The following is a 26,243-nucleotide window of genomic DNA, read 5'->3' on the forward strand; positions in this document are numbered from 1 at the left end:
CCTTGTCAATTGCAATTCTAATCATACCAATATACCAATTACCAATACTATACCAAGTTGGACAGTGATAAATCATTATTGTATATTTTTATACTATAAATAGATCATTAACAAATATAGTTTGTCCTTTATGCATACATAATGTCTTAGGTTTTATTCTCTTAGAATATTACATTTCATTTGTATTAATTAATCCGATTGGTATTCTTGTCATCGTTTTCAACAATCTAGTGTAGTTTTGTAATTAAATTGTTTTTATTTATTTTCTTTCACTCACTATACTAAGTATATAAAGTAGGTATCTATGTGAATAAGTAGATATTAAAATGAATACAATCACAGTAAATTTAACTCCAGATCAATTACCTTCATCGTTTAACAATGAAATTATAAGTTGTAGTGAAGGTAATTACGTTATACGTTCAAATATAACTAATTTTGATCTTTGTGACAAATGGGTTGGTGAATTTTCTGAATTATCATGTACATCTTGGCAAGTAAGGAACACTAATCAAAACAGTGAACGCTTCATTAGCAGGTAAGATTTCAAGTAATTGTAATCAATATTGTAATGTATCTCTGCTTAAATTATCTTATTAATTGTATATACCTAATAAGTGACTAATTGTATAATTTATTCTTTAAACAATACCTATAATATATTTAGTTTTGTATTTAAGTATAAATTATGATAATTATCATAATACCTATATTCTGTATTAGTTATATTGTACCTATATTGAATTATATTCTGAAAAAACTATATATATGTTTCAGAAAAGATTATACTTGTCATCATAGTAATTTTAGAAAAGTTGAAGCAGCACAAAATAAAAGAGGTAAATCTAAAAATATAAACTGTCCTGCAAAAATAAAAATTATCGTGAAGAAAACTACTGTTGATACTCTCAAGAAGGATAAATTTATTAAAGTAAGATTATTTTAATTTAATTATTTACTTTAGGGTACAAATAATGAATTATATATTTGATTGTTTACCGATTTAAATTAATTTACAGTCAATAAATGCCATCATACATATTTTATATCTTATTCTTTTCATTTTCAATATTTATTTCATTCAATAGGTACTGCATATAAATTACATTGCTATTGTTTTTTAATACCTACATGAATAATGTTTAAAATAGATAACTCAATGTCTCAATAGCTCATGAAATATATATTATATACCTAATTGAGTTTTAGTAAATATCACAAAGTTTTTTTATTGTATAAAAATATATTTATTACCTACTTATTTAGAATGGACTTGTAGCAGTAATTAATATACTGAGTATTCATTCTCATTCGATAACTACTGCTGAAGCTTTGAGTAGTTTAAAAGTGTCTGAAGAAACTAAAAAACAATTTGAGAGTTATTTCAATGATGGACTTGGTGAGTATAAATAAATTAGTTATAAATAGTGAACCCATAATATGTTAGCAGCAAAGTTTATAATAGGTTTTGTAGCTCTATGTAAGACCTTTGCATTTTATATAATTTCTAGCCTATTTGAAAGAAGTACCTATATAATACATTGTTTAATTTAATAAATTACATTGGAATTATACCTAACCTAGGCATTATAGAGAATAACCAATTTTTTTTAATTTTATAGTTTAAAATACTATACCTAGTAATTAGTACCACTCTTTAAGAGAAATGAAAACATTTCAAGGAACTTATACTCTGTTAATAGGAGATAAAATCCATATTGTAGTATTTATAAACAACATAATATTATGAATTATAACAATAAAACAAATATTTAAGTTATTAAAATAAACAATCTTGTATAAGATACTTATTAAATAAGCTATAAAGATACAAATACACTAATCTAGAAAGTGTATAACAATTTTTCAATTACTTTTATCATCTTTAAATACTAGTTGGTTTTCCAAATTAATTTTGAAATAACTAATTTAAAACTATAAAGACTTTATAGGACCATTTATGAGTGAAAAACTATTATAAAAAAAGGTATAATAATTTTCAAAAAAAGTGTGTGATGACTTATGAACAATTTGATTGAATTTTGAAAAGTATTTCATTTTCAAATACAAATATGGCCAAGACAGTATTTAAAATACTTTACAAATACTTAAATTAAAATATTATTATTATTTTTTAGGTATAACTGATGCAATATTATTTCATGAAGANAATGCTCTCTCAATAAAAGAACTATCTAGACTATCAAGTTTGACTAATGTACATGGGCCGTAGACTTATCTAGGTAGATTTGATCTATGCGCTCTCTATGACTGCTCTAATTAGAGCACATTTCACTCTAGTGTAAACACACTTCTAGTGCAGTCTAGCTAGAGCAATCTAAATCTAGCTGTATTTATCTCTACAGTGTACAGGCACCTTAAAGATCTAGACCACGAACTGCGATAGATCTTAAGTTCGTGATCTAAACGGTCACGGTCACGGTCTTAGATTATTCACTCTAGATAAAAGTCTTCTTCAAAAATTCGATAATAGGTCAATTGCCTGTCCGGCTGTCATTGTAACCACAGAATATAAATTATAGAATAAATTAAACATACCTGAGTTAAACAGATTATTCAGAACGTACAATTTGCTATGGTGTGCGTTTGTAAGACGTTTAAATATTGGTGCTTCAAATAAATAATACCAACTATCAGTACTATGATATTAATAATTAGTCAGCGATTATACCAATAGATGATCGTACATTTTTTTGCATTAATTCTGTTATTTTTATTTATGTTTAATACACAAATAATAATTATCAATTGAATTACCCGCCAATAAAAAAAATGTTAAGACAAAATTCACTTGAAGTTACTATATTATTGAATAAACGCAATACGCATCATGTATTAATTTATAAAAATATAATAAATTTAATATTTGAATTAGCTTTGAATAATATAATACACAAACAATTGACAGTACAAATTATAGTCATTGTAATAAATAATAATTCAGAATAAATTAATACGTAATATTAACAAACATAATATGTTTCCGATAAATACAAATAATATTATTACATTTTGACTAAAGATAGGATAACTTTTTGTAAATAAAATAATTCAATTTTAAATTAAAACCTTAGAAATATTCATTAATAAATTAAAAATTATACTGTAGTTATCACAGGCTTTTTTAAAATGTGTATTTATTGCACAAAATATTTTGGTTAATACTTAGGTATATTATATCACTGCATATCCCTTATTCTGAATATGTCGTTTGAGGAATTCAATTGAATTTAATATATGATTCCGAATCTGTGGACTGACCAACAACTTATGTGTTTGATCTGGATTATCTGATTCAGTTTTTGATTCCATGTTTAAAAAACTTTGTGATTTACGTACATAATCAGCAACTCGAGAATATGCTGTATCGTTCTGTAAATGAAATGCAAATTATTTAAAAATTATTTGAACATAGGTTGCTGGATATTTTATTTTATATTTTTGTTAGTACCTGTGCTGTCATACAAATAGTTATTGTAATCAGTGAAGGATCACGGTGTCGTAGACTAGGAGTAACAATTTGAGTTATTGGTAAGCGTAGTACATTCGGCATCATACAATTTGGATCTTTGATTAAATATAAAAATCTATTTGTCAAGACCAATGTTAATTCCGATACTTTAAGTTCTTGGTCTAAATTATCTACAGTTGCATCGCAAGTCAATAGAACTTGCTCTGTTGTGCTCAAATATTTGTTTAATATTAGCCATGAGTATCTAAGTTCTGATGCACCAAATCCTATTTCACTGTTGCTGAGACTTGAACGCAACTAAACAAAAAATAAATAATGTCTGATAGCTACACAAAATAAAATTGGTTGTAAAAGTTTGATCTTTCTATCGTAACCAAAATAAATAAATAAATACATTTTTTTCTCCACCCTTCACTCACGACTATAAGGGATCAACCGTCCTTGTCCAATTTGATTCTTTAGGGCCTGTCCTCCACCTCATCTTTACACACACCAGCTTTTTTTGTGTCATTCTCCATTCTGTTTATCCATATTTGGTTTGATCCTAGTCTCTTTTTTTTGCATTCTACATTCGCCCATATCCACTCCACCTCCAGTCATATATTTTCATAACATGATCAAACCAACTTATCCCATCCTCCCTTATTTTGTCTATAATTGGTGCTACTTCTACACAATGCCTAATGAATTAATTTGTATTCTATCTTCCCTAGTATCTCTACATATACACAAACAATTCTAGGTTAAGTTAGGCACTACACTCTTTCTTTGTTTGTTGTATTGTTAGTCAAAATAAATAAATACCGAAGAAAAAAATTTAAAATAGATTATCATATGTTATTACCTGAGGACTTTTAATCCAACCTACGCCAGCTAAAAAACCTTCGCCTGTCATTGCTACTAGTTCCGCAGCTCCACTTATTGGTTTTGTAATGGCTTCGACAAAACCTATAGCTACAGTATTGACAAATCCCCTTCTTCTTTCAGGGCCTTCTTGAATCGCATATTGTATTGGATGATTTACTAATCCACCAACTGCTCCCAACAAACTAATTCCAAATTCACTTAGACCTTGTATGATTCCCTGTGATAAATTCTGTGGTCGTAAACGTCTAATCTCTTCAATTTGTTCCAAATCTTCAGCTTCTAATGTTAATCGGTTGAATGTTCTAGACCAACTAGATGCAAATTTTGTTACTGATGATAATGCACCTGTTGTAACATGCTTGACTAATGATGCAGATCCACTTAAGACACCGACAAAAAATTCTTTTGGTCCTTCAGTCATGCCCTGAGCAGATAATGTCACAAAATCATACAATCCAGTTCCGACAGATCGTGCTAGACCGCCAGGAGAGCCCCAGAATTCTAATGAACCCAATGCCCATCCAGTACCGTATATTGCATTTAAAAAATAATGCAATGACAAACTTCTACCAAGTTGATAATAAGAAGCAATTAAATCTGTTTTTGAAAATTCTGTAAAATCTAAAGGAGACCGGTCGAGAGCCACATAGAACGTTGTTGATGTATGTAAGCTTATCATTACTTTAAAAGGTTTAATAGTAAATGTTCTAAAAACTAAAGGATTACGAAATTCTTGGGAATGTGCTAGTACTAAGTAATGAAGTGGAATGAATTCATCCATGACAAGATTATGTTCTACTGTAGAAGACATTGTTGATTTAAAACTTTTCAATATTTCCAACATATAATAACAGTAGCGATCTTCTATAAATGCTTCAAAAGTAAATAATGTTATTTCTAGATCCAAAATCACTAAAACAAACATTAAAAAAAGGTTATAAATTAGTATTTAGAATGTATTTTGGTTATTTATTATACATAACAAGCAATCATATTATATAATGTATATACTATGATTTATAAATACCTGGTGTTGAATAGTAGGACTTATCTAATGTCAATTTTATAATAATAGCAGAATCTAATTGTCTCAAATCATTGATTACATTTGACAGTGGTTTCAAAAAACTTGTATCACAATAAACTTCTTCAAAATTTCTCTTTTGCTTTACAAGTATCACAGGAAAATCATAATGCCCATCAATAAATGCGTTATTATCAATTTGAATGTTATTTATTGACATTACAAGATTCATTTCTCCTTCTTTTGAAGAATCCTAAAATATGTTCAACTTCTATTATCATACCATAACAATGTATGTAGTTTTATATATTTGAGTTTTTTTTTAAGGAGGATGATATAATTAAAATATAGTTCAGATTATATATGAAAATAATCGGATAATCATATTCAGGTATATGTATGGACAAATAACATTAATGTTATTAATATTTTTCCCTTAATTACAAAATAATTTATATAAATCATGTCTTATCCACCTGAAGGCCTCCCTCGTCTCCTCTAAATAAACCTAACCTATACATTTTAGTTAATCTTAATTATTATTTATACTAGAATAGTGTGTCAACAAAGGGGGGGGGGGAGAGCTATGTTTACCGTTTTCCATAAAAATAACACAGACAAATGAGAAAACATAGTTAATTAAGTAATTATTATGTAGTAATGTAAATTATTAATTAATAATTTATTCAAAAAGTATTTACTGGATTTCCATCTAAAGTTGCTGCAATATTATCTAAAGTCATTGAAGCTACTGCTTTTGAATTGAATCCAATGTCATCAATAAATAAAATTAGTATAAATGTATGAATATGGCATTTTATCGAAGGCCAAAGCTCTGAAAAAATTATAATAATATGCTTGATTAAGTTTCATCTTAATATATGATTAAAATAAAATGTATATAATATTATATTTTATGATAAAAATCAATAATTACTATTGACTGATGAAGAACATATATTTTGTAAGGCACTTGTAGGAGTCCGAACATTTTCTAGTCTTACATTATTCAGTACTTCATTATTTGATGATAAGGTACCTAGAATAATCAAAGAATGTCACAATTGAAGTATAATCTAATATAATTTTTTTACCTTTGAATTGGTCACTTTTAGCTAGTCTTAATCTCACTTCATTAGCTGAAAATTCAAACTGTGCAGCTGGTTTGAAAATTACATCTAATGTAAATGCTCTTTTTGTAATCAAAACTTTTATGTCATTCATTTGTCCAGGGACTGGCACTAATCTGCTTTCACAAACACTCAATTCTATACTTGCAAACCAACCTGATAAGCGTATTAAGTATATAATCATTGTTATTTTTTCACCTCATTCAAAGCATTAAAATAATAACTTACCTTTAAAAGGCTTTTTGTCTACTCCAATTAATACTCTGGGTATCTGTTTGCATGATACTGAGTATGGAAATGATATGTATGCATTTTTTCCAGAAGATATCCTGTATGTCCAGTTCCAATCATTTGAAAATGGCATTGGCTCTTTAGATTTGGATTTAGATTTAGATTTCTTACTAAGGGCAAGAGTTAATGATACTGGACAATAATTGTAAAGAATAAATTGTGGATATGGTTGATTATATATTGTGAAAAAATATTGATTATCCAATTCTTGTAATGTGACACAAATTAATGGATTAGAATCACAGCTTGAAAATAGAACAGGCAATGGACGTTCCTCTTTCACAATGTCAGTTAGTTTGATAGGACAACTAATGTTACCATTTGAAGTTAGTATTAAATATTGCTCCAAATCTTCGTTGGCTGATTCTTTGCCAATTAATGTCCACATTACTAATGGTTTACCACTAAAACGAATAAATGTATGTATTAATTGAAATTACTTGATTATTATGGGTAATATATTTTATATAATTGTATAAAAAAAAACTGACTGTGAGTTTTACTGTTGAATATACTTATAATTATACTTAGGCTAACTGTCAGATAATTTGTAATAAAGAGGAACTAACATGGGCATTTGTTATCTTTATCTTACGGTCTGCAGATGAGGTTTAGCTTTGGTAGCGTATAATGAAAATACAATTTTAATGCATCTCCTATTATACAACTTGATGATAAGAACATAATCTGTGTTTTATGTAGGTTTTTCACTATAATTCAGTTATTAAATGAGCTATGAGCATTTTTAATTTAAGCTATATTACATACGCAAAACTTGCTAAAAAATTTAACTATCGTACATACTTACGTACATACAAACAAATAATGTTCTTACCATTAACATAATAGGTCAATTCATTCTAATTTTTAAACTAACAAAGCTAAACATGATCTGCTGAGTGTATATTAGCTATGTTAAATACTTGAAAGATGGAGACAACAAAAGTCTGTGTTATGTCCTCTTAAAGAACCTATACACAGCAGAGTCAGAGGTTGAGGCAAAATTACGACTGACACAATTTTACCGCCACCGCTACAGTGTGTAGCGACCTCAATACAAATAAATCCCTGAACAATATAGTATATATAAAAACAAAAATATTGTATTTGTAGCAAACTTACAAAGTTATTAGTATTTAATAAAAAATGTATAAACTTACAGATCATTTAAATTTTTAGGTAAATCAACTGAAATCTCTTCAGCATTTTCTGGAATATCTAAGACACCAGAAGATGGTATTGCACAAACTGCTAATACTTTTAGATCAATTGAGCTATGATTTGTAGCAACGTATAAACTTTGAATATGGATAACTCTCATATTATTATGTTCCAAAGAGCAAACGTTTAAATAACCAATCTAATTTAAATGTGCATGAGTTATACTTTTTGGTTATATAAATAATTATGTTATAAAACTTACATGGTTTTCACAGTTTATTACAACTGATGTATGACCCTTTAAAGGAATTAATCCATTGACTGATGGCATATAGAATGACTGACTATTAGATAGTTGAAGGGGTTGTGATCGATGAGTGGTATCTTCAATATTTAGATCAATATAAAATGTATTCTAAAAATAAAACAGATTTCAAATTAATTTATTATTAATACCAATTTCACAAAAATGTGCAAAATGTGAACACTGTTTCTTAAGTAAATTAGAAATATAAATATAACTTATTTTAATACATTAATAAATACATAGGTGAGATTATCAAATAAAAGATATAATCTTTTTATGAAATTTTTTATAATATAAAATTGTATGCATAATAATACAATATATTAAAATCTATAAAGATGATAATTTCTTATAAAAATCTTACTTCAATAACTGGAGGTGCCACAACACAAAAATTATCTATGTTACAAAGGACATCAGTTGCATTGCACAATGTTATGATTTGACTTGATGTATTAACTATTAATGCCCAAGGTTGTACAACAATTACACGACTTAAACCATTACTGTGATCAAGATGTCCATAATGTTGAACCTACATTTTAGTAGATTTAAAGTTAGTTGAATTGTTATTTTCCATTTAGTTAAGATGAAAATGTATGTTCAAACACATTATATTTTAATTGATAGTCAACAAGTTATTACTTATTATCTGATTACATATAATATAAATATTACTTTAACGGTAGTTTCAGTGTCTGGCAATTCACATTGTTTCCATTTGATGCTTGAATATTGTTGACCAACAAAAGGCCATTGAAGATCAGAATCCATTATAGTATATTTTCCATTAAGGAGATCTTCAATTGTAAAATAACTATCATTAAATAACTCAGGAATGTCAATATTCATATAATATGTTATAGATACTGGCGGAGAGGATGCCGAAGACTCCTCGCTAAAAATATTACAATTGTTTTTGTTGGTATACAGAACATTTGTTATTTTTATGTAAATTAATTATAGAAAATATAATTATAATAATTATAATAAAAAAATTGACTAACTTTAATTTAATAGTTAAATTGTAGACATCTTTCATAGTACCAGGCAAATCAATATGTTGTATATCATTTAAGGCCATGGCAGATTTAGCTTCTATAATGGTATTACGTTCTAATTTATTATCAACTAATTCAAAGTTTAATAAAGTTCTATAAGGCAAGTATGAACGAACAACATACATTGGCATTAATAAAATCTATAAATGTTAAAATGTAATAATTAATTAATTAATAACGTGAAATAAATATTTATTATTTTATTACTTACCAACATACGAGGTATTTTATTAATGTTTTCAATGATTAAACGACACCAAATACTACGATATTTCTTAATATTATCTTTCATAGGAACTGTTAAAAATTATTATTTTAATTAATTAATTCATCATGTTTTTTTAAGCAAATACTATTACTTTTGACTAGCCAAGAGTTTTGATTCCCATTAGTCAATTCAACAGCATGTAGTGGAATAGGTCCAGACCAAGGACCTTCATGATTAGGAGTATGAAAACTTAATTTTAAAGTAACTTTAAGTCCATTATATAACATTATTGATGGTGAATTATTTTCAGGGGAAACTGATAAAGTCTGCAAAACTAAGTTATTGAGATCCTTTTGTTCTTCTACTTGTTTGATTTTGGTAAATCGAGCATCCAACAAATAATTTGTTTTATTTAAAACGCTTAATTGGCTGGATACAATAACCTAATATAACACAAAATTATAAAAAAAAAATATTTGAAGCGAAACTATAACATACTTTTATAAGAGAGGGTGACATATTTGTAATTGACACTATTAAAATATGAGATACTCCTTTATGGTTTTTTACAGCTAAAGACATCAAAGCTTCAGTCCGTAAACTTATTTCATTACTCCAAGACAAACTAAATATTTATAAATTATTAGTAAAAGTGTAAAACATAATCCCATTTGACTTTATATAAGTATTACTTATCGGCATCTCCAACACTAAATCGTAGATGAGGATGTTCAGTAGGCACTCGCCATGTGTATTGGTAAGATTGTAAACTATTGAGAATGATAACTTCATTGGTACTTGCTTGGCCAAATCTACAAAAATAAATTAATGTAGTTATTAGTTCAAAGTTAAAATAATTTGATCTTTAATTGTATGAATTTAATAAAACTATTTAACTACTATTAGTACATAGTAACACTTTTCCAGAACCTAAAATCCAGCCAACAAAATAAAAATTAGTAACTCACATTATTTCAAAATTGGTATCGTTACAAATAATATATGGTGTGGTAATAAAATAAGTATTATTTTTCCATAGCTGCACTGCTGCCATCAAAGAGTTAATCATACTTGGACCAAATTGACATGCAATTGCTCCAGTTTGAATGTTGTATTGAATATCCGGTTCTATTTTTATTAAAATAATATAAACATTGTAAAATACAGGTTGAGAACATTGTTTTTAATAATTTATAAAATACTTACTTGGCTTAGTTGTGTGATGACTTGTAAATAAACAAAATGATTTTACAATAGGAATTTGTGTTAATGTTCCATAATTTAATAGTTCAAGTCTCAAATGTGCTTGAGCTGATGTATTCATTTCTCCTAATGGAAATAAAAATATATTCTTTGGTTAAACAATAAATAGTATATAAACAGTAAATAAAATGCTACTTTCCTCCGAAACATACCCAACAGCCAACGGGTAACATATATTACTGGGCTCTGTCAGACCGCAAACTGACATAACGTTTCTTAATATATTTATACCGGTTTTTATTTATTTACCTGCCCTTCTAAGTTGTAGCAGATATAAACTTTATGAAGTCTGTCCTTAAATTGAGTTACTCTACTCAATAATACCCTAGTCATATTTATCTCAGCCTCTTACTATTTTTATAGTTCTTCTCTACACCATTTTACATATCTTGTCAGTAAGGACCCCAGCTTTAACTTCTGAGCAATTTTAAATAACTATGCCAAACTGCACAAAATATTTTATTATTTTTATGAGATTTACTTGTATTTCATTGTAAAAAAAAGGAAAAAATCTCGTTTAATATGTTAAATTAAAATAAATTAAATTAAATAAAAATCAATGTTTGCGGAATTCTTATTTTTCCCATTATTAAAAAATATTTTGGTATAAATGATACAAAATATAAATATACATATCAGTCCTGCTGGTTTACTAGTTAGTTCTGATAAATGAATAAATACAATATTGCATGATATTGCACTACTGACTACTATATAACAATAGTTGAACTAAAATTAAAATAATTTAATAAATACCTTCTTGAAGTTTAAAGCCAATATTTACTTGATCCAAAATAAAAATGACTAGTTTATGTTTTGGGGGATCATCAGAAATGCAATGGTATCGTGATAAATATGTTTTTTTTTTAATATGATATGCAATATTAATCTATAAAATAAATTTAAGTAGATATTAAGATAGTACATTTTTAAATTTATTTTATGGATATTACTTACTTTAATTGATGAGGCTGACAATGATAGTTGTAATTGTGGTACTAGGCTTGGTGAAAAATATGAGTCAACTCTAAGGCATCCAACTAAACTCCTACAAATAAATTATTATAGTGCATATTACACAATAAACAAGTGATTTATAGTACTTTATCTGTAGTGGATAATGATTTGCACATGAATTATCCATAATAATACGCCATGTGTTTGAAACAGCTTCCAGTGATTCCAGTCGCAATAGCATCGGTTCATATTTTGGAAATATGAAAATAGTATGGTCTCTAAAACAGTTTTGTATCTCATCATACCATTGTAAATGAAATTTAACGTCTATGTCCACCTTGAAAATATTACAAGTTAGAGTTTTTTTTTTTTATACGACAATGAACACAGTATAATATATTCTAAAACTCAACATACATCCATAGGAACTGGTTGTATTTCAATTTTTGTTAATGTTCTAGGTTGAGGGTATCGCCATGTAATTTTAGGTGGATTATTCAATAAATGTTCCGAAAAAAATATCTGATAGGGCAAAGGTAAGTCAGAATTAGTAGTTTCGATAAATTGAAAAGCTCCAGCTCTAAGATCATCTTGATAAAATTGTTCATCAGATTCAGAACCTTAAAAAAATATTATTATTAGTATTACATATTGAATTTTTCTTAGAGACTGAATGGAGGTTTGTTTTAAGTTGTTACTGCTTGAATAAAATATTTCATAAAAAAGCCAATTTTAAAAATACATACAGTTGTAAAATCAATTTATCCCCCGATCCACTCAATATCTAAAAATAATAAATTATTTTAAACAATCAATTTAAAAAATAAACATACTTTGATTTTGTTTTTTAGTAGTATTTTTATTATATTCAAATAGATATTTATATTCATTCCACATTAATTTTAATGTATTGTAATGATCTGGAGATATGTGGAACGATATATAATCTGTTAATATTTTTAGTTGCTTTGTTGGTCTTAAGTATTCAGGTACCCAAGGATCAGATGATAAAATAATTTCTAATGTCATTGTCCATGGATGTAATATCAATTCATTTGTATTATTATTTGAGTAATCGTGTCCAACAGATATTGTCACACTATTTAATGTTATTTCGCCATTCATCCTTTCAGATGGTTTTCGCCACAGACAGTTTAATTTATAAAGAATACTTTCAATGCTGAGTACAATATTATCTGAAATGTACAAATTATTTTAAATTATATAACGAAAAAAAACACTTAAATTTTTTAACAGCATACTATTATTTTCAGTAGATAATTGAAAAAATATTTGTTGAGTAGTTAAATTCATAACTATTGGTTTTGAGTACCAACAATATTCGTTAACTGATGACACTGGATAGTCAACAACATTTTCATTAGTTATTTCACTGATTACACTCGTATTAGCAGTTGAATCAAGAACTGGATTGTCATATTTACGAGGATCAAATTCATCAGTCACATATTGAGATACAACAGAATCAATTTTAAAAGACGGACTTAGAATTTCAAGTTTATCAAATCTAGAAAACATACAATTATTAATGATTATAAGAAAAAAATAAATTATTCTTAGTAATATATTATACATTTTTATTAGTATAATTAAACTTTATTCAAAATATGTAAAATATTTTAAATAAAATAATCAACTAAATAGAAATATTTTTTTTTTCAAATCAAGAACTTATCGCTATATTATTTACATTTACACTAGCCTATTTAATTTGTATTCAAAGGATATCAAACATGTTGACTCTCTCTTACTAACACATAACATACAACATTTTTGTTCAGAATAATCCATTTTAATCTGTTATTTTAAATTCAGTATGGATTGATATATTATTAAATTTAAAGGTAAGTGGGTAAGAGAAAATAATAATATAACTAGAATGTTTTTATGTTTTAATTTTGAACCAACTTAAAAGTATTTTATCATTTTTTCTATAATAGTGTTATCTATAATTCACTCTAATATTAAAAATAACAAAGGTAAATGGATTATTCTGAAGACAGATATAACATTTTCTTTGTAATACAAACAAAGCATAAAAGTTCTTAAATTGTATGACTCAATATAATCATCAACTTACTTTGAATCTGTTTGAAAATTATAATTGTTAGTCTCTTCATGAGGCAAAATACCTTCATGTAACATTTTTTTCACAAGGTCTAATAAATTAGAACAGTGATCAATCTTTTGTTTGTTTAGTAATAAAGAAATAGCTCTTCCTAAATTTAGTTCAACCTATGAAAATACAAGTATTTATTAAGTATAAATATATAAATTAATAAAAGGAATATTATTCACATACTTTATATTGGCTAACTGTAATAGGACGAGACATTTTTAATGTGAAAAATGCTAAAGGAATTTCATCCATTGTATTGGATTTAGTTTTAAACAGCGGAACTGAATACATTTTAGGATCTGGTATTTCGATGCATGATTCATTTTTTGGAGCTAATGAAATTGTCAGATCAAAAAAAATTACCTAAAATAAAATATTAATATAAGTATATTTAAAACTATTATAGGTTATAAAATAAGATATTTTTCATACTTGACAAGAATCGGAAGTACTAGATAGTGAAAAAAATACATGAGGTTGATGAACCACAGCAAAGAGCAAAGGTTCAGATACTTTGATATCATTTTTTTTTATGCAATTAAAAATATTTAAATTGATTTGATTTCCTGTGATGATAATATCAATTGGAACTTTATTTACAATATTAGTATCCCTAAAATATAAAGTCAATTAATTATATTCTGTGAAGAGTAGTGTACATTTAGAATCTATTTGAATAATATACGTTTATAATAATGTAATACAACGGTTTTAACAGTATATCCATTAAGTTAAACATGTCCATAAGTATCACTTTGAAAGATACAAATTTTATTTATCTATTTTATAAATAACTAGCTGCCCGATCTTCCTCCAGGAGAAATTATTTTTTTATAATTTAATTTAAAAACATAAGACTATTTTTTGGCTATACAAATAATTATAAAATAAAAAAAAAAGAAACAGACATCATTATTGGCGCATATATGAAAATAATTGGTAATTAGTTAATTATTATTATTATTATTATTATAATGAGGGTTTAAAACCGGTTTCCTTCGTCTCCAAAATCAAGTTAGATTTTTATATATATAGAAGATAAAATATCAATGTAATAGCATACGTTTAAAAAACAAATTAAAATTTTTAGTGTGAACGGATTCAGTTGTTTAGTATTGTGAGTTAAAATTTCTATCAAACAGCTAAAAAAGTATCCCATTTTTTTTATCATAGTGCACGAATAAACTCTTAATACACTTTAAAATTAGTTTATTTTTTTGAAAATTGATATTTTGTATCATACAAACATCAAATAAATATTATTCCAGCAAATATGACAATAGTTAATTTTTTTCTTAAATATATAAAACTTTACTTGACCTAACTTTATCGATTTTTACAAAATGTTAATAATTTTTTCGAAAATTTTTTAAAAAATAAATATTAAATGGATATTTTGAAAATTCCCTAAGATTGAATTATATAGGAAATATTTTTTTAGCTTATGCTATTAAATTATAATTTTCTTATAACTTTTGACAAACTGTAAATTAATTTTAAAAGGAAAACTTACTTCTTTATGAAAATTGCAATATTTGATTGATTGTTTATTTTATTTTCAATTAATGAACCATTTTCTTGATAGAAACATGTACTATTATCTTCAGTCGAATGAATACCACTATCCTGAGTTAAGGACTCTGTTATGAATTTTGATTGTACTTTTTCACCTTGTACAATAACATGAGTATAATTTGTTTTTAAATGGCTTAATATATATTCATTGCTTTGAGAAGCTAATATATTAAATAAGTTAAGTTGTTCTACTGATAATGTGATTGAGATTTCATTTAAGGTATTCACCTGAAAAAAATAAATAAATAACAGTAAAAAGAAATTATATTATTGAAAGTTTATATTTAAAATACTAACTTCCATCCAACTTCCACATACTAATGTGTTTTCTGGTTCAAATATGATTGCAGGTGCATATACTGAGTGAAAAGATACTTTACTAAACAAAGTTGATGTATTAATCTCATCCAAATTTGAATTCCCCATAGCCCTAGGTCTTTTTCCTTCATTCCACAACAAAGCAGCATTTGGTTGATGATCAGTATCCAAAGTGGATAAAACTTGATAACATTCCAAAACTTGTTTGAGATCATTCCAAAATCCGGTTTTTATTGAAAATCCATTTATAACAATTTGATATTGACGATCTTCAACTATTGACCCTGGAATAGTTAATAACCCTCTTTTTTCAGCTTCAACATATAGATCTTTTCTGAGTGGTGTTCGCGTAATTGGATTCTCAGGATTTTGATTTATTTTTATTGAATTAACCTAAAGTATGTGAATTAATTATATCCAACACCAAATTTTATTTTATTTAAGTGTGTATTACTTGAATTATAGCAGTATCTTGATGTTGGTTTTTTTTATTTTGTAGAGAAATTGGAATGAAAATTCTTAATAATGCAATATCCAAATAAAATAATGGTAAAGTTAAACCTATGAATTCATTACTTGGTTCTAACTTATTATGGGAGTTTGATAAAGGGTTAAGTATATATTTTGAATTTATAAGTATATCTAAAAGAGGATCAATTATAGATAAGAATTGGTGAAGGTTTAAAGGGGATATAACAATATCGATTGGTTGCACTTTGATTACAATTTCCATAATATATTCATCCATTAGTTGTTGGTTCAACTTAAGCATTTCGTCACTGACCTAATGTAAAAAAAAAATATAATAATGTAGTAACTAAAATTATAAACTCTTGATTTAATGAGATTTATTCAAACAAAGTTTGATTTCCAATTCATTGGGAACTCATCAATTTACAAATAACTTTTTTATGCATACTTAAGCAAACCAATAAGTATTTTTAATAGAAAGATTAAATTTTATCATTAATAGTAGATAATTTTTTCTGTGATGAAGAAATTTGAGATATTCTAGTATATGTATATTATGAACTGTATAACTAAAAAATAAGAATATATTACCATATGTAAGGGTGTAATATCCTTGTTTGACTTGGGTCCTTGGAAAGAACTTTTAATAGCTCGAGTTAATGTAAAATTTAAAAAACCATCAGTTTTTGATGATTTTTCTGAGCTGTTTAATGGATCATAACCTTTAAGTATAAGCCCTAAATATGGTCCATGTTTCCATTGTTCTTCCTTCGTGTTTCTAGGATTAAATAGTTGAAAAACAATTGACTAGATTATGTATTATTCCAAATAAAAAATAGAATATTTATTTATTAATTACTTTGTGAAGTGCTGAATAGAAGCAGATGATATTTTTAATTTTAATTTTTGGTATGAAAGCCCAAAGTCTAAAGAACTTATAACGTCTTCTAAATCTAATACCAACTTAACATTTTCTGATGAACTGTGTTTTGGATTATTTTTTATGATCAATGAAAACCTAGCCAGAGTCCATTGAAACCAACCAGATAATTTTAAAGTTTCTTCTGTTTTTTTAAAATCTTAAATTACAAATTACATGAATTATAAATTTGAAAAATGTATTGTTTTTATAAGTGGTATATTCAGGGAAAAGGGGTTAGGGAGTATTCAATGCCTGGAAAATGTATTATTTTTCTATATTTGATAAGTTCAAGCATAAAGGAATAAAAAATTAAAATATTGATGGTAAAATTATTTTTTTTATTATTGTAGAATATTAGATAAAGTTAAGGTATGTTATAAAAATTGAATATAGTAGATATACCTAGCACCTACACCAATACTTTCAGACTTTATTATTTTTGGTTATATTATCTTGCGTAAAACTTACATACATAGGTTCAAAAATAAACTTAATATTTTAATGTATTTCTAATGCCAGTAATCTTTAATTTAATTTTTACCATTTTTTAGGGTCTCATAAAATTGTTCCTTATGACTTCACTATAAAAAATAATTCCTAAATATACCACTATATTACTATTACAGATTTTACCAAATTGAAGTGTTTTGGATTCTACAGGTTCATCTTCAGGAATAGATGACATCTCATGGGCTACTGATCGGTTAAAAAATGTTCCATATTCAATGTTTGCAAATATAACTTTGTAAACTTCCATTTGTTTTTTCAATAAATTAGCAACGAGGAGTACCTAAAATTAAAAAAAAATGTTAATATTATTTATACATATTTATAAACAAAATTACTTATTTATAAAATATGTAATATATATTATATATTTTTGTTTTAGTATTTTTTATTCATAACACTTACTTGTTGTTCTGATATGCAAATAGAAATTGGATCAGAATCACAATGTATGCAAGCAGCCAAGCTTTTCAATGTTTGGATATTATTGTTATGAAATTGAGTTGTAATAGCTAATGTACATTGAGCACTAAATGGATAAAGAAGTTGTATTTTATGGGTATATGATCTTTGATATGTGCTATCATAAGTACTATGAATTGTATAGCATTCCAATTTACAAAAATTAAGTTGCCATGGAAAATATACACCATCTAGAAAAATGTTTAGTTAAAAATTATAATACTTAATAATTTTGTTATAACAACATTCAAGTACAAGGACTTTTGAAATTAATATTCTTTACATTAACAGTTTTGGATAATCCATCTCAAAAATGAACTAAAATTTGAAAATCTTACCAGGAGACCATAAAGTGTAAGGAAAGCGCACTGGAGTTGTATTTAAATACTGTTCCATTTGATTTTGTGGTACAACACATTTTAAGGAAATGTTAGATATTCTTAATACAAGTAATCCATCTTCGTTAATACTTGACAACTCAATTAATTCCTTCAGATCCAAATTTTTACAGCTTTGAGATTTTTTTAACATTGACAATGATTTGCTAGGGAAATATAATGCAATTCTTGATGTATCAACAAAAACCATTGATGATTTCCATTTGTTGAATAAACGTACAATTTTATTTTCTTTAGTCTAGAAATGGATAAACCACAAAAAAGTCATGGAAAATTTTAAATTTTAAAATATGGAAGTTACATTGATTATTCATTCTTAATAAAACGTATATTGTTTTCATAAAATAAGTTCCTAAATATTAATAACAATGATATCATGTAATTAGTATAAATGTTAACTAATAAATTACTTCATTTTTTAAATGCATATAATTAGCTGAATGAAATGAAATATTATCTGAAACACTACTATGGATAGATGGTTTAGGATACTTTTTTTTTGGATCACTGCTAATGCTAGTTTCTGAAATTTTTCTACTGGGAGCGCTGTAAAAATAAAAAATAAAAATATTAAAAAAAAATACTGTACGATAACTCTTTAAATGGAAATATTACCTGAAAAATGCTAAATCAGATGTCGAAGTTTTCTTCTTTATTTCTTTTTGCTTATTTACTTTGGGTACATAAACTAACCATTCAAATAACATTGGGTCTAAATTCATATCTAACTGTCCGATTTTTAAATATATTAAAGGTGTTTCATTAACATCTACTTCGGATGGAAATTGAATAATTACTGGAATACACAAAAATAATTTTTAGAAAATAATCGTCAATTTCAGACTCTGAGCAAAGTGATAATATATTCATATTGATTTTACAAAAAAAATTATTTTTTTGTCTGTATACACAGAAATTAGTAAAATATGTGCTTTGATTACCCACTTTGAGGGTCGTTTAAAAATTCTAGAGTAATTGATACTTTTGAAAGGTGTAAATAGAAAATTCATAGATTTTCTTATGCAATGATTTATTATAATTGAATTCAAATTTAACACATCTATTATAGTGACTGTTTTAATGCTGAAGTACACTTAACTCCTGCCGAATAACATAGTAGTTACCAACATTCCCCCCTTCTTTAACTGAATATTATAAAAATAATGATTAGAAGAGCTATGCATAATACAAATAATTAAGTACTACACACCTTAGTATTAAGACATGGCAATAAGACTTACATATTTTTTGTAAACTATTTTAAAAATATATCAAATATCAAAGTTTAAAAACACATTTGAATCATCCAATAGGATGAATATATAATCATGTTCAAGCCTTCAAGGTTAATCTTGGTGGTTATTTAATTTAATTATTTACTTGTGTAATTTTTTTAAAACATTTACTTACCATGGAGAAATGGTACAGAGTGTTTAATAAATTCTGGAGTTGAGAATATAATAGCACTTGTATTATTATCATTTATTGAACTGTTTGTTGCCATTTTAGCATTGATGTTATTGAGTATAATTTTAGTACAAGTTACTTGGTTTTCTGATTTATAGTATACTTTAACTCCTTCAAAGTTGAATTTCAATACAACTGTACCTATGTATAATGATAAATAATATCATCACAATATTAAAAGTCAATACTATTGAAATAAGCTTATATATTTTTATTTTTATAAAATACTAAAATGTTCATAAGTAAATTATACATTATACTATACAATCTAATCTCAATAACTTGGATCTCGATGGGAATAAAAACAAATTTGACTGATGTATTTATCAAGTTAACGAGACTCAGCTGTATAATAAACTCCATAATATGATAAATACAGATGGTTATTTTATCAATAAATACTCATCATTTCAAAATCTTTTAATATTTTTGAGAATATATTTGTTATTTTTTTTTTATTGTTATCATTGTTGAAGTTTTTATTATAGCAAGAAATTAAAAGTTTGTACTGTAATTCAAAAAAATAAAAACCTTAATGATAACAAAAAAAATATTTTCAAAAACGTTAACAGTTTTTTAAACGTTATTGATTGAAGAATCATCCAATATCATTTAACTAATAATATAAAATTAAAAAAATTAGTTCATATAAAGTTAGAAGTTATGTTTCATACAGTACATTTTTATATTTAAGAAATAACTAAATGTATGAATTACCTGGAGTATCATCTAATAAAGATGATTTAAAAATAAAATTATTAACTTGCAAAAGTCGTCGATGATTTGACATAATTATTGAATGAATTATGTAATACATCAATAAGCAGTTTTCTTTTGATGTGGAAAAACTAATCATATCTAAAAGTACATAATTATAATGTTTAGGTAAACATTTAGAAATACATAATTATTATATAATAATTTACCTATGTCTAATATGCAATCTGAATTTGAATCAATGTCAATTGTAGTATTAAATCCTATATTATTAATTACTAACAATTTCTGTATTGATTCAGAAAGGACAAGATTTGCTATCAAATCTTTTACCTTGAATTTCCATAAATAATAATAAAAACAGTATAATTAATGATTTAATCAATCCTCATATCTAAGACATTAAATAGTCATAAATAACAAACAATTATTAAAAATACTAACTCTAAAAATAGTCCTGGTTTTCAATTGTGCTTTTTTTTCTTCAGAAATATTTTGAACAATAACTCGTGGTAATATTGCCCATTTAAATTTTTTTTTAGGTGTAACAATTCGACCATCAAGAACTTTCAATTCAAAAATAGCAACTGGTGGATTTTCAAATACAGGATCAATATGTTTTGAACAAATTTTTTGATTTTTCTGTCAATGTATTAAACATATTAAAAAAGTTTCATTTTATTTGAATGACATCTTACCTTGTGTTTCTGAGTTGAAGTTGAAATTCGTACATGACAAGCAGGAAATACTTTAATCGTAGGGTTAAAAATTGTGAACTGATATACCATTACTTGGACATAGGAATTAATCAATGCATTAAACTTTTCATCAGTATCTAAAAAAAAAAATTACTAATATATATATAGAATATAAATAAATAAATAAAATATATAAATATAAATATTACCCAAACGTGGAGGTTGTAGAGGAGCGGTAAATACTAATAAATCATGACCAAGAATAAGTTTATATATGAATTCAGCTCGATGAACAAGGCCTGATGATATATTCAAAGTACTTGGTCCCGCAACAAATCGTAATAAGCATTTTTCTTCCGATCTTTATTGAATATAAATATTAATTAAAAAGTAGAATTATGTCTATTATTTTGAATTAATAAATATATTATAAGTTAGGGTTAACAAATTGTAATAATACTAAGTCTTAATAATGTATAAATAGCTACAATAAGTACTATTATTTAAATTGGAAATTAATTGAAGACTTAAATAATTAACATGAAACATAATAATTTTCTCAACAATTATTAGTTGACAAGTATATATTTATTTATACTCACACAAAATACACATTTTCGTTATCATCATTAAAATTATTCTGGTGTGTGTTAGGTATTTGAGTGAATAAATAATCAATTGCAAATGCAGTTGTCTTTTCTAAGAGAATTGTTTCTAGAAATAACACCAAGTATAAAAATATGTACATATAATTAAATTATAATAATAGTTGTTCCATCATAGCTTTAAGAATAAGGTCTATTTAAAAATGATTTTAATAAATACATATTAATATGAAATATTTTACATAATCTTTAGCATGTAATACAATGATTTTTGGCAATTTTCAACAAAACCTACTGAGCAATTTTAAAAACAACCAAAATAAAATAGTGAAAACTTTAATCCTCTGATCAATCCTTTACTTATTAGTTATTTCCATTCGTCTAAGTTATCTAGCACATTGTAAATTATTAATAAGAAGATTATGGATCTTATAACACTAAAAAGTACCAGAATATGCTCTAAATATGACATAAAAAATTTAAAAGTATCAAAAATAATTTATTTAAATAAATAATACGAAGAACTGACTGAAAAATCATGACAATTGATACTTAGACCTTAGACTAATAAAATTTTCAAATGAATATTCTAATCAGAAACAAATAAATACAATCAATGAGGTGGTTAACGATTGATAGGTCACATAAAAATAAACCATAATATGAAATATAATAGAAACAGAAATGCCAATATTTTTCTAAAACTAAATTTTCTTTACATAATAACTGTTTTCTACTATTTATGAAAAATACTAAATAAATCAACTTTAATGCATATTATCAAAAATAGCACTTAAAATTGAAAGTGCTTAAAATATGAAATATAAAATTGCGTATAGCTGGAATTATTGATGTACAAAACAAATGTATAGCTTACTCTGTCATTTATACCTTTATCCTATAATATTTATTAATTAGCAAATGGTATAGAATATTTTAATCCAAACTCTGCTAATATGTTATGATAAAAATTATATCTTACCACTAAATGTAGTCAAATGATCATCAAATGAAAATATATTATCATTAAAAGCATTAATGTTATTATCTTGAAATAATGACTTCGATAAATATGAATCTTGTATCACGCCTGATGAAAAATAATTATTCTAAGACAAAAAATTATGATATTTATATATTGTTTAAAAATATGATCAGCATTATCATGAGTATGGTTTAGTTTTTAAACTAACTGTATAACAATCTTGAGCACCACAAGTGCAATCTCCAATAGAATCTATGCTAGCTTTACTAATACCAAACTGCACATTTATCCAATCTGGTGGATTAGACACCATTTCAAGTAAAGTACCATTAAAAGCAATTTGTAATAATGGTCTATAATCATTTAATTTTTTATTTGATTTGATCTAAAAACATATGATACAATATAAATTTTAAATCAATAATACTTATTACAATTTCACAATTTTACCAATTGGTATTAACTATGGTCTAAATACTCTAACTCTCCCAGCACCAGAAAAAAAAATAGCTATAGTTAGAAAAATTAAATATAACTAATTTTTGATATTAAATTTGTAAATATTGATCTGGTCGCATTAAATAATATAAGTTAAATTGAGATTAAAAAAATCTTTGGAAATACCATCTAGATAAGATCTAAAATATTTTAGTAATTAATAAGAAACAACTTAAAATGATTAAAGTAAATTTTGTTTTAAACAAAAATTACCTGATGATGTATTTCAATAAGTACATAACTTTAAATAAGTACATGAAAAACAATTTAACTATAATTACTCACTTTGAGAACAAATAAAAGGGTATCAATGTATATTCCAGTATTTAATGTATGACCACCACTAATGGCTGTTTCTGGACTAAGAGAGAGGTCGTTAACTTCGCTAGTTAGACTAACACTTGGTACCCAATTCCACATCCAATCAACCCAACCATCATTATTGGTTATATTTGATTCTGAAACTAAATGTTAAAATTCAAAAGTACAATAAACCTTTGATTTAGGGTTTTGAGTTTTTCAAAACTTTAGTTTAGTAAATTTACTTTTATTTGATAATATATATATATATATATATATATATCTGATAAAATAAATGTTTTTAAATAAATAGAAGATATCAGGAAATATAGGAAACAATAAATGGAGTAGTCACATTCATAAAAGAGTAGACAGTAGATACTTTTGGAGTACGCAGATTACATAGTATTAATCAGTAATGTATGGGTAGGAAAGTTAGCAGGATAAAATATGTTATTTTTTATAATATTGATTGATTTACTTGAACTACAGCTGCTAGGACTTCTGTTATGAATTTCGTCATCAATACAGGTATTTGTTTCTGGAGTATCAGTCGGATTTAATTCTAATATCAAAGTTAACAATCTCAAAAACATTGGTAACTGAGGTTCAGTAAGAATAAATGCAATCTTTGAACAAAATATGTCCATTTGAGTTGTATAAGGTCGGGCAGAATGAGGAGATCGAAACATACGACATAATCGCATGGATAATGAACATTTATATAATAATGGTTCTAAGTAAGTTTCTATGCATCCTGAAGCATTTCTTCTATCCAAGCAAATAGTCACATCTGATAGATTAATAATTTTTCTTAATGTTAATTGAGATGGTGTTAACTCTGAAAAAAAGTCACATGAAATAATATACTTATAAACAGTTATATTACAGAAACTGTAATTATACTTGTCAATTGTTATACTTACCAATAATATCAGGTATCCAGTTTGAATTACATGAATCTAGAGTAATTGACTTTATATTCATAGACAGAACTATATCATCTTCAATATATTTTAGAATGACATTATTGCATGTTACAGAAAGATTTCCAACAATTTTGTTGATCAAACTCTGTACATATGATGGAGGTGGTAACTCATTATAATCGGTACTTGCTCTATCACTATAAAATAATCAACAATGAGTAATAATTAATTTGGTTTTACATACCTATAATACAGTAATTTATTGCTAAATTAAAAAACGTAACATTTAAAAATCAGACAATTCTTTATGATTTTCATAAAGTAAAATATTAATAAAATATAAAACTTAAATGTTTTACCACACATACCTCTATGTGCGGTACAGTAAAATAAAAGAGTTAAATTAGTAAAAGCATACACATTTGCCATATAGTATTAGATATTTTAAAATAATTAACATTTCCAATTCAGTATCAATCCATTATCATTTAAAATAATAAACCTATTAAATGTAGCTTAGTAAATGTAAATTTAAAATCTGGTCCTTTTAATCAAAATTAACTTTCCTATAAGTATTTATACCAAATATGTATACCTACCATTTGTCCTAATTTTATTAATTTGCTATAACAAATAACAATACCTACAAATGTTAAATCAACAATTACTACATAATAAAAAATAGACCAACTTGCCTTGTATCATTCTTCTTAGCTTTCCTCTGTTGAGGAGTCTTTAATTTTAAAACACATTCTAAAAAATTCATAACAATGTAGTTAAGTATATTAAAAATGTAACAATCAAATAACAAAACCCAATTGAAGCTATGTAGCTACAAACAAACATTTACCTATTGTGTCAATAGTGATTTTAACTGCTTCTGATCCTAGTTTTGTCCATGGAACTCTAATTAACAGTTGATTTATATGACCACTTATTACAATAAATGGTAAATTTAACTCTTTCTCCAAAACATCTAAGTCTAATTCCAAGTTTTGAAATAAACCTTCTCCGTCCCATAGTGATACCTAAAAATTATATTAATCATTAGACTAATCATTCTTAAAATATTCACAGTTATTATTAATATCAAGAGTCTATTATAAGTAATATTATATACTTGAGCATCTTGACGCCTTAAGTTTTTTACATATTTTTCAACATAACTTAGTATGATCGATGTAATATATGATTCGATTCTAAACATTGTATATATCCTATAGTGAGATATAGCCGGACTACTGACTAATCCAATTCAAAATTCATTTTCTACGTGTCTGTCAAGCATCTCTGAATAGTCTATTCGGTATTCAAATACAAAACAATAATATTATTCATTGAACAAATAAACTGATAGCTTATCAGTGATCACATCAATTGTTTTGATATTTTAAATTTTAAACCACCACTTTCGAGTCAATTGATAATTTTGTTCGTGTGTACGGTATGAGTATTGAGTATTATTTAAATGTATTAAACCTTTAAAAAC

At 25.6% G+C, this 26,243-nt stretch overlaps 2 protein-coding genes across 2 annotated transcripts; one reads left to right on the forward strand and one right to left on the reverse strand.

Moving 5' to 3' along the window:
• Positions 1–326: 326 nt before the first annotated feature.
• On the forward strand, positions 327–2,233 carry LOC111028808. The gene is made up of 4 exons (XM_022307568.1): positions 327–538; positions 778–931; positions 1,267–1,399; positions 2,139–2,233. The coding sequence occupies exons 1-4, from the start codon at positions 327–329 to the stop codon at positions 2,231–2,233; spliced, it is 594 nt and encodes a 197-aa protein (XP_022163260.1).
• An 869-nt stretch (positions 2,234–3,102) lies between these two features.
• Positions 3,103–25,961, reverse strand: LOC111028829 (vacuolar protein sorting-associated protein 13B). Its single transcript, XM_022307592.1, has 53 exons — positions 25,875–25,961; positions 25,605–25,782; positions 25,450–25,507; positions 24,752–24,951; positions 24,307–24,666; positions 23,811–23,989; positions 23,236–23,412; positions 23,025–23,151; positions 22,040–22,151; positions 21,647–21,798; positions 21,438–21,574; positions 21,184–21,381; positions 20,949–21,072; positions 20,740–20,880; positions 19,966–20,163; positions 19,171–19,351; positions 18,966–19,101; positions 18,496–18,793; positions 18,101–18,348; positions 17,822–17,978; positions 17,126–17,345; positions 16,858–17,044; positions 16,250–16,579; positions 15,775–16,188; positions 15,416–15,705; positions 14,335–14,515; positions 14,086–14,265; positions 13,864–14,018; positions 13,025–13,290; positions 12,596–12,958; positions 12,180–12,382; positions 11,909–12,099; positions 11,763–11,853; positions 11,562–11,694; positions 10,749–10,871; positions 10,511–10,670; positions 10,235–10,354; positions 10,041–10,167; positions 9,694–9,985; positions 9,546–9,631; positions 9,281–9,474; positions 8,952–9,171; positions 8,638–8,808; positions 8,229–8,381; positions 7,966–8,165; positions 6,743–7,209; positions 6,479–6,670; positions 6,322–6,423; positions 6,086–6,219; positions 5,388–5,637; positions 4,338–5,272; positions 3,473–3,790; positions 3,103–3,393 (listed from the first exon to the last, which is right to left on the reverse strand). The coding sequence occupies exons 1-53, from the start codon at positions 25,959–25,961 to the stop codon at positions 3,196–3,198; spliced, it is 11,094 nt and encodes a 3,697-aa protein (XP_022163284.1). The 3' UTR covers positions 3,103–3,195.
• Between the last annotated feature and the right edge of the window lie 282 nt (positions 25,962–26,243).

The sequence above is a fragment of the Myzus persicae genome, unplaced genomic scaffold, assembly GCF_001856785.1.
Source record: "Myzus persicae strain clone G006 unplaced genomic scaffold, MPER_G0061.0, whole genome shotgun sequence".
In the NCBI taxonomy this organism is placed as follows: Eukaryota; Metazoa; Arthropoda; class Insecta; order Hemiptera; family Aphididae; genus Myzus; species Myzus persicae.